The 14,667-nt window shown below is 38.7% G+C and overlaps 2 protein-coding genes across 2 annotated transcripts in view; one reads left to right on the forward strand and one right to left on the reverse strand.

The window, feature by feature from the left end:
* Positions 1 to 1,911: 1,911 nt before the first annotated feature.
* Positions 1,912 to 6,123, reverse strand: RPA3 (replication protein A3). The gene is made up of 5 exons (XM_004001404.6): positions 6,105 to 6,123; positions 5,707 to 5,821; positions 4,315 to 4,389; positions 3,058 to 3,166; positions 1,912 to 2,270 (listed from the first exon to the last, which is right to left on the reverse strand). Exons 2-5 carry the CDS (start codon positions 5,803 to 5,805, stop codon positions 2,188 to 2,190), a joined length of 366 nt encoding a protein of 121 aa, XP_004001453.2. The 5' UTR covers positions 5,806 to 5,821; positions 6,105 to 6,123; the 3' UTR covers positions 1,912 to 2,187.
* The window catches only part of UMAD1 (UBAP1-MVB12-associated (UMA) domain containing 1), a 220,445-nt gene continuing 211,841 nt past the window's right edge, over positions 6,064 to 14,667 (forward strand). Inside the window, exon 1 of the mRNA XM_011280402.3 lies at positions 6,064 to 6,197. The gene's annotated coding sequence lies outside the window, so the exon portion shown is untranslated. The remainder of the gene's footprint in view (positions 6,198 to 14,667) is intronic.

Below are 14,667 nucleotides of genomic sequence, written 5' to 3' on the forward strand. Positions count from 1 at the left end.
AGTTAGGGATGATACTATCTGACACATCCACTGGAGGTCTTGGAAACATATTTCCCATGGATAAGATTGGGGAACTACTGTATGTGTACATGTATTTAATACATGTATTTACATTATATAAAATATATTAACACAATTAAGCATCATATAAATTATATATTAAATATATTTTTATAATAGATAAGCATAATAAATTTATCTGAAAATTAAAAAGGTTATCAGCAAGTTAAGTGTGATAAGAGGTATAAAGAAAGAAATATAACATGAGTAACTAACTCTGCTTGTCTGTTAGGGAAGCGTAGAGAGAATGTTTTCCTTTCTAGACATTGCATTCAGAGTAGATACCAAGTTCAGTGGCACCAGGTCTTAAAGGGTCTAGTGTGTTCCAGGAACAGCATATCGGTGCTGGATGGACAGTAGTTTCAAGGGAGAGTAGGTTTCAGAACTCAGGTGAGATGTGGTCAGATTGTGAAGGGCAGCTGTTAATTGGAAATGTGGACCTCGGGTCGTCAGTGGAGAGCCTCTGGAGACTGTTCATCTTTTTTTAAATATACGGTTTATTGTGGAGTAATTTTAGATTTACAGAGAAGTTGTGAGAGAGAGTTCTTGTCTAACACCTCACCCAGAGTCCTTCCCCCTTAGTGCTACCTTACATTACCATTGTACCTATGTCAAAACTAAGAAACCAACTGTGGTATATATTATATTAACTAAACTCCAGACTTTATTCAGATTTCACTGGTTTTTCCTTTGATGTCTTTTTCTGTTCCAGGAACCAATCCAGGCTTAGTCTTCTCTGCTGAGTTTCTCTTTTCTTGTTTATCATGACCTTGACAGTTTTGAAGGCTACTGATCAGTTTATAGAATGTTCTTCAATTTGGGTCTGATATTTTCTGAGGAATAGACTGGTGTTAAGCGTTTTTGAAAAAAATACCAGAGTTGTGAAGTGCCTTTTTAATCACATTATAGAGGGCATGTGATTTCTGCCATGTCATTACTGGTGATGTCAACCTTGATCACTTCGTTAAGGTAACATTGGCCATATTTCTCCACTGTAAACTTCCCAGGAGGTTTTCCCTTTTCTAAACTTATCTGGTTTGTGAACTTTATAGTATGATGATTATGACTGTGTTTAATGCAATTGGATTGGTTGGGAGACACAAAGAGCCAGGAAACTGGAAGGCCAGGTACACTTAGGGCTGTTGCAATAGTTCAAGTGAGAAATGACAATTGTCTGAACTTACAGGGGCAGTGGCAGTGAAAAGGACTGGAGATATTCAAGTTCTGGGCAATGGAGTGGCTTACGGTAGTTTTAAAGATAACAGAGCAAATCAAAACCACAATAAGATACCACTTCACAGCCATTAGGATGGCTATAATAAAAAAGTCAGATTATAGTAACTGTTGGTGAGGATGTGGGGAAATTAGAATTCTTAAACACTGCTGCTAGGAATGTAAAATGCTACAGCCGCTTTGCAGAAATTTGGCAGTTCCTCAGAAATTTAAGTATATTTACCATTTGATGCAGTAATTCCACTTATAGGTATATACCCAAAAGAAATAAAAAAATATGTATACACAGAAACTTATCCATGAATGCTCATGATAGCATTATTCATTATATTCAAATGGTAGAAACCACCCAAATTTCCAAATGATGAATGGATAAAAGGGGTATATCCATACAATAGTTTTGTTTTATTTGGTTCTGGTTCTCTGGAGAACCCAGATATAGGTACTCACAAATATAAAAGATGTAGGATTCTGATTGCCTTTAATAAATGAAAATCATTACACAGTTGGCCCAGAGTTGTACTTGGCAGTTTGAAGCCTGACCTTATAGCTATGAAATTCCAAGTTTGTGAATGAATACATGACTAAAAGAGTTAGAATGAAATGATCAACAGCATGTACCATTTCAGCTTTTATTAATAAAACAGAAAACTAAACTCAAGGCAACTGCATTTGACCTGACCACACATAACCAGAGAAGTGAGTCTTTACGAGGACTTAAAGGAGAACTGTCAATATACAGATAGGTTCTGTCAAAAGTGAGATATTGCAATATCTAAATACAGTTAGGTAAGTGAAATTAAAAAGAGAACAAATTAACTATTAAAAATCACAGAAATCTCATCCTCAGATATCAGGGGCTTCTTTTAACAGTCGTCAGCGTGTTCATCAAGATCAATCATACTCCACAACTCCCAAAGGAAAAAACTGAGGGAATTCCTGGGTAATTTTCACAGCTTCATTGTAAAGTCCAAGATCTAAAACAAAACGAAACAAAACAAAACAAAAACATTTTAGCAAACACAATCTACAATGGAAAGATGTAACATCATTTATTATCTAAAAGATTTCTACTTATTTCTCTTTTCTTTCCCTTTTGGAGGTCAACTTATTTTCACAATCTGTCTTCTAAAACAGATACAGATCATCATATTTATTTACCTGTGGCTCTAAAAAATAAGACACAGGGTATAGGCGACTATTCATCTTGATATCCAATGTACAGGCACAGTTCTTGCCTGGTTGTGTTTAAGGCATTATGCATTATTTAATGCTTTCAATCCGTATGTTAAAACAAAAAGCCTGATGACATTATTTTTGTTTGCCATGTTCTTTAAGTTTCTCTTCCCACAAATATTAATCTTTACTGAGTTTACTTAAGCATTGCTTAGTGGGGTTCCTGGGTGGCTCAGTCAGTTAAGCATCCAATTCTTGATTTTGGCTCAGGTCATAATCTCACGGTTCGTGGGTTCAAGCCCTGAATTGGGCTCTACGCTGTCCTGCTTGGGATTCTCTCTCACCCTCTCTTTCTCTGCCCCTTCCTCACTCACTTGCATGTGCGTGTGTGCACTCTCAAAATAAATAAACTTAAAAAAAAAAAAAGTGTGCCAAAATGTTCTCCTATTTTCCTTTGGGATGAGAAAATTCTATAGAAATTGAAAGATGGCAGGATTGAGACTGAAGACCAAGACATCTCCAATTAAGAATAAAATTGTTTTCCTCCTAATTACATGAAATTTCTAAATACTAGAATGCTTTATTTACCAAAAGGATGGTTATCTTCTTTAAACTGGACATAAGATGCACACAGAATGGTTGCTTTGGCTGTTACTCTTCCAACTACTTCCACAATTCCAGAGATTTCTTCATCAAGCTGACACAAAAGAACAAATTGTCAACTTGGGGTTTCAAGGTGATAACGTGGAAATAGTGCTACAGTTTACTCATCTTTCATTCTATGTAACATAATCATTTTAAAATTTACCAACATAAAAACTGAATTGTAATTTGTTAAAAATGTTTGAGTACTTAATGTCAGCATGTCATAATTCAATTACCTTTAGCAGTAGCTTCTGGTCCAAAGATCCAGTTAAATGTTCAAGTTGAAGACAAAATCACTTAAAGATACTGAGAATGTCCCGCTTTCTACAAGGAGTACTTGTTTAAAAGGACACACTGAAAGGAATTTTCTAGTTTCTATATCTTGTGCAGTGTGTCCTGTACACATTAACTAAACAGCACATGTATTCGTCTTCATAAAAAAACAAGAAAATTGAGTACAATAAACAAAACATAAAAACAGGGGTGCCTGGGTGGCACAGTGAGTAAAGCGACCACCTTCAGCTCAGGTCATGATATTGCGGTTCATGAGTTCTAGCCCTGCATCAGGCTCTGTGCTGACAGCTCAGAGCCTGGAGCCTGCTTTGGATTCTGTGTCTCCCTCTCTCTCTGCCCCTTCCCCACTCATGCCTTGTCTCTCTCTCTCTCTCTTTCTCTCTTTCCCCAAAATAAATAAACATTTAAAAAAGTTTTTTAAATGTAAGAACAGTAAGTGATAACTAAAAGTACATGTAAACAAAAATAGAAAATAGAATTTAAAAAATGTAAAACTCTTGAGAAAGGAAAAAATGACTTAAGAGATTTTTTTAATGTGATTTTATGGTCTTTGATAGGAATGGGAATTGTCACCCAGTGACACCCAGTGATACTTTAAAAATTAGAAAATCATGGAGCCCAAAGAATCATTGGTTAGAAACGTAAAGGTATCTATAATGTAAGAAGAGGACAAAAGTTTAACTTTAGAGCAGGGAGGTTTTATAAACTCATCAAGCTATTTTGTTTCAGATAAACAATACTTTTTAGTACAAATATACCCTGTATTTTTATTTGCTAAATCTGGTAACCCTGCACTAACCACAAATTAAATAGGGTCCATGCTTTATACATCCACTGCAAGACTCAGAAACATCAGCAAGATGAAGAATTAACTATAAGATACATAGAATTAATACTTAAACATACAGGCTCCATCAACTCAATGGTTCCATTTTTTCCTTCTCCATCTGAAAGAATAAACATTTTTCCAGTGGGATGAATCTAAAAAAGAAACACGAAATTAAAAAAAACAACAACAACCACATAAACAAAACCATTAAAATCTCATTAAAAATGTTAAAAGTTTGATAAAAGATCAGCAGATTGACCCAAACACTCTTGGAACGGTTTATTTGGTTCAAATTATAATCTTGTGTTACTGTATCTGGTGAAAGGACACATAGTTAAATTTGAATTTCAGATAAACAATACTTTTTAGTACAAATATATCCTGTATTTTTATTTGCTAAATCTGGTAACCCTGCACTAACAACAAATTAAATAGGGTCCATACTGTCTAAAAGTGAGATCTACTAGCACCCATGATTTAAATAGTATGTATCCCACCGGAGGGTCTATTTTAAAAATTAAGCATGATGCCTGCGCCTGGCTGGCTCGGTCCGTAGAGAGTGGCCACTCTTGATCTCAGGGTTGTGAGTTCCAGACCTACCTTGGGTGTATAGATTACTTAAAATCTTAAACCAAAAAATTAAGCATGATTAAGTAAAGCGAGAACTGTTTGTTAGAAGTATTAGAACTACTGTTAGATGTAAAGAGTGAAGTCAGATCTGGTTTGAATGCCAGCTTTGCTACTTGCTGTGGCAGTGAGCGTTTTAACCATACATCACTCCTACCCAGTTTCCCTACCTGTGAAGTCGTAACACCACCTATTTCACGGAGAGGATGTGGGGGTGAAATGAACTACTAAGCCTTTCTAGTAGTTTTCTTTTCCTCAGCTTTCTCGGTTCACTGATTGGGAAGCTTTGGGTCTGCTTTTCATCAGTAGGATGAAAGCTCTGTATGTACTCTTAACACTGGAGTAAGAAAACATACTGATACAGGATCTGGAAGGGACATAGATGTGCTGTAAAACATTGGAAGAATGTTTTATGGCGATGTGACCTAAATGAGAAAACGAGGATTGAGAAGAGACAAAATTGCATGAGAAGGAAACTAGAAAAATAGAGAAGTCAAGACTAGCTAAATTAAGACATCAGAAGGTAGATGTGTGAGTCAGGTCTATAATTTTCTTTATGTAAATACAAAAAGAACCAGAGTGGAGGGAGCTAGAATTAGAACGGAGCGCATACTAAAAGGTCGCGATCCCGCGCCATGAATGTGGCGCCAAAATGGGGCTGCAGTAGCTAAAAGCGTGCCAACAGTCGCCTTGTGCAAAATGAAGCAATCGGGAGCGTAGTAATTTTCTAAGGCCTGTCTTCCTTCACCCTCCCTCACCACCCAGAGGCTGCCACCCGGGCGGTCACGGGGTCCTTCCTCTCGGCTACCAAGCGGGGAGCCGAGGGCGGCGAGCGCGCGCACCTTTTCCAGCCTCCCTACGAAGCAGACCGGCTGGTCGATGAACCGAGCCAGCATGCTGGCGTTGATGCGCGACCTGGGCAACTCCATGACGTCCACCATGATTGCGGTGCGAGACCTACGGCCGGCGGGAAACAGACGACAGAAATTGTGAGCCCCGCGGCGTCTATGGGACGCCGGCACCAATCAGCGGAGACCAACACTCTCACTCCACCAATCAAACGCGCAGAAATCTCGATCAAACTCGAGCTGTACAGTAGAGGGACCGAGCACGGAAGGCTGCTTCCGGAAATGGGGATCGGCTGCTTAGTGACGCGCAGCGTCCCGGAAGTTGCCCGGGTCCTCCGCAGAGTGGGCAGTGGAGGCGGGGCTTGGGTGGGGAGGGGCTTGAGGCTCCCTACCGCGATCTCGGGCCTCCCTGCCGGATTTGACCCCGGAAGCAGGGTGTTGGGCTCCGGTGCGGTAGCGACGGGGGACTGCGGCGCTAGCCTCAGGTACCTCTTCTCGCGGGAGGCGCCGCAACCTTAGTGTTTCTCTTTCTCCCCTATCGACGGATGCAGATGAGAGAGGCGGGACTCGGTGCTTGCCCCGCCGCGGCGTTCTTGGTGCTGCGCATAGACCGTTCGCGTTTCCCCGCCTCCCCTCTTCCCGGTTCTGCGTGGGAAGCGCGGGATTCTTTGCTGAAATGGAGGGATCGGGTGTTTTTGACACCTGCCCTCCTGGAGACGGGAAGTGGGGTCTCCAGTGATCTTACATTGTTTTTGTCAGGCTCTTGCTGCTAGGTGCTGACGGTCGGTGATTTAACCGCTTAAGCTGCGTCACTTACCATTCGGTTTCCCACCTGTTAGAAGAAGGGTTGACCTAATACTCGACTCTTTCTAGCCCTTGCAACCTGGCCACAGTAAGGAAGTGCGAGTTTTCTCGCCTCCTGCGTGTTAGCAACAAATTGATGCTTTTCAGAATGGGTGGGGGTAAGGATCACTGAGCTAGGAGAGGAGACGAATTTAAATATGTTAGATCCTGAGCAGGTGCGCTTCTCCCTGAGACATAGTTTACTTATCACGAAGTGAAAGGGTTAGATAATATGAATGTTTTGCAAGATCCCAGCTAAGTTTTGTCCATGTGATTCACGGACTCAACTCCCCGGCAATCTTCCCCCCCACATTGCCCTCTACGCACCAGGACGTTGGAGGCTTCGAAGATAAAATGTTTGTTTCAACGAGATTCGGGGGTGGGGGGTTCTTAAAACCTTAGCTGGTTCATGTGAATGTTGATTTCAGAGCTTTATCTCCTGGGATTGGTATTGCCTTGCCAGGGATATTCTAGAATGAGCGCTCATAAAAATACCTGCCAACGCTACTGCGGAAATGGGGGGGGGGAGGGAACAACAACTTTTTTTTTATTGGAGTATTATCACTTTTTGGAAACTGAGTCCATGAATTTGCTTAAAGATCCTGAGTTGTCACCATTCAAATTCAGGCACTAGACGGAGACTCCTAATTTAGTCTCCTAGTTGCCTTAAGCAAAGAAGATTCTTTTTGAGATTTCATGTGGCAGTTTAAGATAGATGTGCCATAATTAACTGATACCCTCCCTCAGTGTTTATTTAGCTGAATATATTTGTCTTTTAATTTAGCTGTCACGAAAACAAATTTAAAGGATTTCTTTAGCCAGATGCAGGGTGCATGTGAGTTAGTGTATACAAGAATGGTGGTTGTACTGGCTCAAGTGCATAAAGTTTATATTTTTGTGCAAAACCTTGACTTATTTTGCACACTGTTGTTTTGGGAAACAAGTTGATGTGCGTTATAAAGGGTAAGGTAGGCATGAATATCTTTAATAGCAGTTTTTATTTAAAAAAATTTTTTTTTAAACGTTTATTTATTTTTGAGACAGAGAGAGACAGAGCATGAACGGGGGAGGGTCAGAGAGAGGGAGACACAGAATCTGAAACAGGCTCCAGGCTCTGAGCTGTCAGCACAGAGCCTGACGCTCGAACTCACCGACCGCGAGATCATGACCTGAGCCCAAGTCGGCCGCTCAACCCACTGAGCCACCCAGGCGCCCCTAATAGCAGTTTTTTAAAAAAGCAGCCCTTAATGTACCAGATGCTAATATCATTGTTTTATTATAATTAAAAGACCACTTTCACATACCAATGGCCTTTAAAAAAACAACAGAAAGATGAACAAGAAAATAATTTAAAACATATTTTTGGATATTTTTGGAGTCATTTAAATGTATTGTGTAATACATAATGCACAGAGAAGAGTATATATGGCTGTTATGCATAGTTTCCAGAGAAATTAAATGAACTCATTCAGCTGAAGAAATGGAATTTAGCCAATTAGTAGTTTGTGCTTCCTCAGTTATATTCCCCTCTAGAGGAGCCACAAATAAACACTATCTTGAAATTTGTGTTCAGCACTCTAAGCTTTTCTATATAGTTTATCACACATGTTGGCATTCTTACATGGTATGTTTGATTTTGCTGGTTTTGACCTTTCTATAAATGGAATCATAGGATATATATCCTTTGACTTGTTTATTTTGGTTGTTTTTGAGATTAATCCATGTTGACATATGTAGGTGAGTTCATTCTTTTCATTCAGCTGTTTTGCTGTGTTACTGACATTTTGATTGCATATGGGGCTGCTATGCATGCATATTTTTGTACCTATTAGTTGGTATACTTGTGCAGAGGTATATCAGTAGAACTTAGGATGTGTGTCTCCACCTTTACTAGTAAAACCAAATACAGTTGACCCTTGAACAACACAGGTTTGAATTGCATAGGTCCACTTGTTTCCAATTTTTTTTTATAAATATAGTACAGTACTGTAAATGTATTTATTCAAGATTTTCTTAATAATACTTTCTTTTTTAGAGGAGCCTGAGTGGCTCAGTCGGTTAAGCATCCAACTTTGACCCAGGTCATTATCTCACGGTTGGTGGGTTCCAGCCCCTCATCAGTCTCTGTGCTGACAGCTCAGAGCCTGGAACCTGCTTTGAATTCTGTGTCTCCCTCTCTCTCTGCCCCTGCCTAGCTTAAGCTCTGTCTCTCTCTCTCTCAAAAATAAATAAACACTAAAAATTAAAAAAAAAAACAAACCCTTTCTTTTTTGGGGGGGGGTGCCTGGCTGGCTTAGTTGGGTAAGCATCTGACTTCAGCTCAGGTCATGATCTCATGGTGAGTTTGTGAGTTCCAGCCCTTCATGGGGCTCTATGCTCACAGCTTGGAGCCTGGAGCCAGCCTCGGATTCTGTGTCTCCCTCTTCTCTCTGCCTGTCTCCTGCTTGCACTCTCTCTCTCTCAAAAATAAATAAACATTAAAAAAGTTTTTTTAATTAATATTTTCTTTTTTGTAGTATATTGGAAGAATACCGTATATAATACATATAACATATAAAATATGTTTTAATCAGTTGTTTATGGCTTCTGGTAAGGCTTCCTGTCAATAGTAGACTATTAGTAGTTAAGTTTTGGAGGGAGTCAAAAATTATATTCATTTTTCCACCACTGTAGGGGTGGGTAGTGTGTGCACCCCATCCCCACATTGTTCAAAGGTCAACTATACTGAACTCCAACTAGTCATACCAATTTATTGTTTTATCAGAAGTATAGGAGAATTTCAGTTGATGCACATTTTTGGCAACTCTGAAAGTTTTTTACCCCTAATCTGATGGAGATAAAATAGTTTCTTGTGGTCATAATTTGCTCTCCCTGATTACTAATAAGATTGAACAGCTTTTCAAATATTTTTTGGACATTTGTGTGTGTCAGTGTTTTGTTCTTTTATGCTGATTTTTAATTTTTTTTAGTGCTTATTTTTGAGACAGAGAAAGAGTGCACACGCATGCACACATGAGCAGGGGAGAGGCTGAGAGAGAGAGGAAGACACAGAACCCCAAGCAGGCTCCAGGCTCTGAGCTGTCAGTGCAGAGCCCAGTGAAGGGTTTGAGTTGAGCCTTGAGATCAGGACCTGAGCCCAAGTCGGATGCTTAATGGACTGAACTACCCAGGTGCCCCCATTCTTACTAATTTTTGGGAGCTTTCTGTATTAGTGTGGATAGCAATACGGCGTTTCCAAGTTTTTGACTTATCAACTTTTTTCTTTCTTTCCTTTTTTCCCCCTTTCTTTTATTGGAAGGAACTCTTTTAATATATTTAAATTGTTTCCCCCTTTTGTTTAATATAGTTGAAAAAGTCAATTAAAAATTCTCATTTAAGAATCTTTTCTTAAAACAAGCTCTTAAAGATATTATATATTTAAAAGCATAGTTTGTCTTTCATATTTAAAAATAATCCATCATTTAGAATTGAGTTATGTATATTGTCAGATAGGTATCCAATTTCTTTTGTTTTTGTATTTTTTTTCAGTAGGCTCCATGCCCAGTGTGGAGACCAATCCAGGGCTTGAACTCACTACCCTGAGATCAAGAGTGGGATGCTTTGGGGAGCCTGGGTGGCTTAGTAGGTTAAGCATCCCACTCTTGTTTTCAGCACAGATCATGATCTCACAGGTTCATGAGTTTGAGCCCTATGTTGGGCCGTGTACTGGCAGTGCAGAGCCTGCTTGGGATTCTCTCTGCCTCTCCCCTGCTCATTTGTGTGCTTTCTCTCTCTTTCTCTCTAAATAGATTAAAAAAAAGGGGGGGGGGATGTTTAACCGACTGAGCTACCCCTTGTTGTGAGTTTTTTGTTTTCATTTCAGTCCCAGCATCATTTATTGACTACATCACCATCAACAACAAACCTTCAGCATCACCTAGGTTTTCCTATATGTGTGGGTCTATTCCTGAGCTTTGGTTCTGTTCTGTTGGTCTGTTTCTCCCTGTACTAGCGGTACCAGGCTCCTCAATACTCTGGCCCTGTATTAATTTTTGATGTCTGGGGGGCAAGTTTTTCTATCTTGTGTTATTCAGGAATGTCTTCATAATTCTCGCCTCTTTGCGGCTGTCTACGAATTTAGCTTGTTGAGTTCCATGAAAGATCATATTGAGATTTGACCACGATTGCATGGACTCTTTGGATTGATTTCAGGAGAAGTAACATATAAGGACAACTTTTACTTTTTTTGACCTACTTTGGTCTTATTAACATCTTTCCAAAAAGTTTCATCATTTTCTATAGAAAAGTTTTGATTTTTAGATTAGATTTATTTCTAGCTACCTTGTTTTGGTTGCTATCATGAATGGTATATATATTTTTACTTTTAATTTTAATTTATTTTGAGAGCTAGAATCCCAAGCTTGTAGCTGGAGGTTCAGTTTTCCTATCTTTTGTTCATTTACATTGATTGTGGTTATTGATATTTTTGGATTCATTTTTATAGTCATTTTGTGCATCCTGTGTTCTGCTTTTTTGTTGTTTATTTTTTCCCCTCTCTTGCCTTCTTTTGAATTGACCTTTCAAGTTTTTTTCCTTAATTTCATTTTATTCATTTGTATTACTTAGTAGTTTGTTTGTTTTATTTTAATTAGGCTCTATGCCCAGTACAGAGCCCAACATGGCTCTGATGAACCATGATGAACTCATGATGCTGAGATCAAGATCTGAGCTGAGATCAAGAATCAGATGCTTAACTGACTGAGCCACCCATACACCCCTCCTGTCTATTAGTTTAAATGTTATGTATCGTTTTTACAATTTTTGTGGTCACCCTTTAACATGCATATTGAACTTAAAAGTCTAAAGTTACTGTACTCTGTGTCACGACAAGAGCCTGAATCTCTATTTACCTTTCTCCCTATTTTTATGCTGCTGTCTAGGGTTTTAGTTCTTTTTTTTTTTTTAATTTTTTAACGTTTATTTATTGTTGAGAGACAGAGAGAGCATGAGCATGGGAAGGGCAGAGAGAGGAGGAGACACAGGCTCCAGGCTCTGAGCTGTCAGCACAGAGCCCAATGCGGGGCTCGAACTCACAAACCACGAGATCATGACCTGAGCCAAAGTTGGACACTTAACTAACTGAGCCACCCAGGCACCCCTAGTTCTATCTTGATTTCTTGTAACCCCACAAATTTAGCATTATTATTGCTTTATGCAGTTGGTACCGACTTAGAATTATGTACTTATTATATTTACATCTCATATTTACATATTTACATGTCAACCTTTTCTTTGGTATCATTTCCCCTCTTTTTGAGGTTCTTTTAGTGAGAATCTTTGATAATAAACTCCATGGGTATATATTTTTCTGAATATGTTTATTTTATCCTTGTTCTCAAAGGATGGGTTTACCCCTCTTTCTGTGGTGTAGAATTCTAAATGGACAGTTCCTGTCTTTCAAAACTACCTTGATACTACTTTGCTCTTATAATACTTACTTTTCTTTGAAACTGTGATTATGTTGTAAGTTTTCATGTCTCTATCTGCTTGATCCTCAGTTTGTCTTTGGTGTTCTGCAGTTTTACTGTATAATATATCCTGATGTGGATTTCTCTCATTTAGTTTGCTGGAAGATACATTGTGCTTCGTGAATCTGATAATTCTTCTTTTGTTAGCATCGGGACATTTTCAACCATCATCCCTTTGAATAGTGCCTCTATCTTATTATCTAACTTCTTCTAGAACTCTGATTAGAAATAAGACGTTCTTGTGTGTTCTTGACCTCTGTCTTATAATTCATCGGTTTTGATTCTTTGAATTCTGGATAATTTCTTTCATATCTTTCAGTTTACTAATTCTTTATGAAGTTGTGACTTATTTGCTCTATCTCATTTCAATACTATTTTTTATTTGCTTGTTTCTGGAAACCTTTTTTGTTTTTTTTTGTTTTTTGTTTTTTTGTTTTTTTGTTTTTTTATCAACTCCTAGATCTTAGGAGTTGATATTCTCTTGTCATAGTTTCTGGTCTCCTTTATTTCTTCAAATATTACAGGATATAAAGTATATCTATTTATAATCTATTTTTGACACCCACAGTCCTAATGGGTCTCATTCTGTAGAGTTTTTTGATTCTGTTGACTTACCCTTGCTGTGGCTTGTTTTTTCATTTGTATAGTCATTTTTGATCATGAATTCATATTTCTTGGAAGTTTTGGGTGATTTCTTTGAGATTTAGTCAGAGGGTGTGTTTCTTCAGAGAAGATTCGTGTTTTCTACCTCCCAAGGTGTTTGAGCCCCAGACTTTGTCCTTGTCCCTATGGGGCACAGATCATTAAAACCCAGACTTTTAGCCATTAGAACTCAGCAGTGGCCATAGGGAAAACATTAGCTTCAGTACTTGCATATACTCCTGCGGATTTGTAGACCCATGTCCTTTCTGGTTTCTAATGGGGTTTCTTTATTCTTTTGTTAGCTTGGGCATACATAAAACCTATTTATATTTAAGACATTACCATAAATACTCTTCATCCTTTCACACGATCAGTCAGTCAAAAACAAATTTAAGCTGTTTTACAATGGTCATTCAGTGGCTAGGATTTCAGAAGATATAAAAGTGGCAGAGAGTATAGTAATGAATTCTGGCTCCATTGTCCTTCTTGGTCAGAGCCCTGTGATTGTGCACTGATGGGAATTTGAGTCAGACTTTGACATATGGTTGACAGAGCTGTTGCCAGGTTTTGTCTTCTTTATGTGCATTTTGATGAAAACTTGGGAAGGAGGTAAAACAGCCAGCCTTTTACCTCCTTGGGAGTCTGAAGCAAGTCTTCAGACAGATAGCAATACCTCTTGACTAGACTGTTAGCGACTTGTTAACTACTTGCTGTGCTAGTGCTGTTTTTACCCAGGTCTCAGCACCATGCTTCGTACCCACCTGCACAGAGGAGGTGGTAGAGAAGCAGGCCAGAAGGCAGCAAATAGCCTGGGGACTCCCTTGAATTTGGAGAAAGGGCCTTGTCTGGTTTTGTTTCTCTAGGGCATAACACTGTGCCTGGCTGGTATGTTGGTTGAATGAATTAAAAAGTGAACAAGTGAACAAATGACTAGATTTTAGCAGTTTATTTAGTTAGTTTTTTAAGTGGGCTTCATGCCCATCACAGGGCTTGAACTCATGAACCTGAGATCAAGAGTCTCATGCTCTACCGACTGAGGCAGGCAAGTAACCCCATAGCAGTGTGCTTTTATTTGGAGAGTAGGTAGAGACTTTTGATGATACATTTAGGTTGTTTTGAAAGTCAAATGACCCCTTCCACTATGTGAGGGGACAGGGGGAGACAGCTGTGTATGGACCAGGCAGCAAGTTCTCACCAGACAGTGAATCTGCTGACATCTTGATCTTGAACTTCAAAGTCTCCAGAATTATAAAATATAAATCTGTTGTTTATGAGTTAAAAAAAAAAAAGAAAAGAAAAGAAAAAAAAGTCAAATAATGGAGATTTTTATAGGCAATTTTGGGAGTGAGTCCTTTTGGAAGCTGAATGTGATGGTTCCTGTTATGTGTTAAATGTATTTAAGTGAGCAGCTAGAGCAATTTGAAGACTTGCACTGAATGTGTTATTATTCTTATTTCTATTCATTCTAGGTTTCTCTGTGCTGTAGAGAGTTGTAAAGAGGTGTGACCGTACATCATTCTCCCTTAGGACTGCATTCTCCCATAGAACATTGTTTAAATATGCCCCAAGACATTTGTTTTATGTGAACAGATGCTTTTTGATAGAGTTGTCTGGAGTCTTTTTCAGGATTTTTTTTATTTCAGAGTAGCAACATTGAATGCAGCGGGTAGAAATTAGTATTGTATTCGTTGGAATCTGTGTTATTTAAAGCAAAACTTAAATGGTTTTGGGATGCCTGGCTAGTTCAGTTGGCAGAGCATGTGACTCTTAATCTTGATGCTATGAGTTTGAACCCCACGTCAGGGGTAGAGTTTATTTAAAACAATTTTATTTTACTTAATAAAAAAAAAACTTAAATGGCTTTTTGGTGGCATTTAGGTAGAATTATGTTTGTAGCTTTTCTAAAACATAAAAACATATCATTGTGTCATTACTTTACAGTCAGGGTGGCATTAAAATTTGA

The sequence above is a fragment of the Felis catus genome, chromosome A2, assembly GCF_018350175.1.
Source record: "Felis catus isolate Fca126 chromosome A2, F.catus_Fca126_mat1.0, whole genome shotgun sequence".
NCBI classification, from domain to species: Eukaryota; Metazoa; Chordata; class Mammalia; order Carnivora; family Felidae; genus Felis; species Felis catus.

Excerpts from the sequence above, each read along its gene's own strand:
- RPA3 (XM_004001404.6), bottom strand. The coding sequence starts at position 5,805 with ATGGTGGACGTCATGGAGTTGCCCAGGTCGCGCATCAACGCCAGCATG. Across the intron at positions 3,167-4,314 it reads CCATTGAGTTGATGGAGCCT|CTTGATGAAGAAATCTCTGG; the intron begins GTATGTTTAAGT and ends CTTTTGTGTCAG. Across the intron at positions 2,271-3,057 it reads AGAAGATAACCATCCTTTTG|ATCTTGGACTTTACAATGAA; the intron begins GTAAATAAAGCA and ends GTTTTGTTTTAG.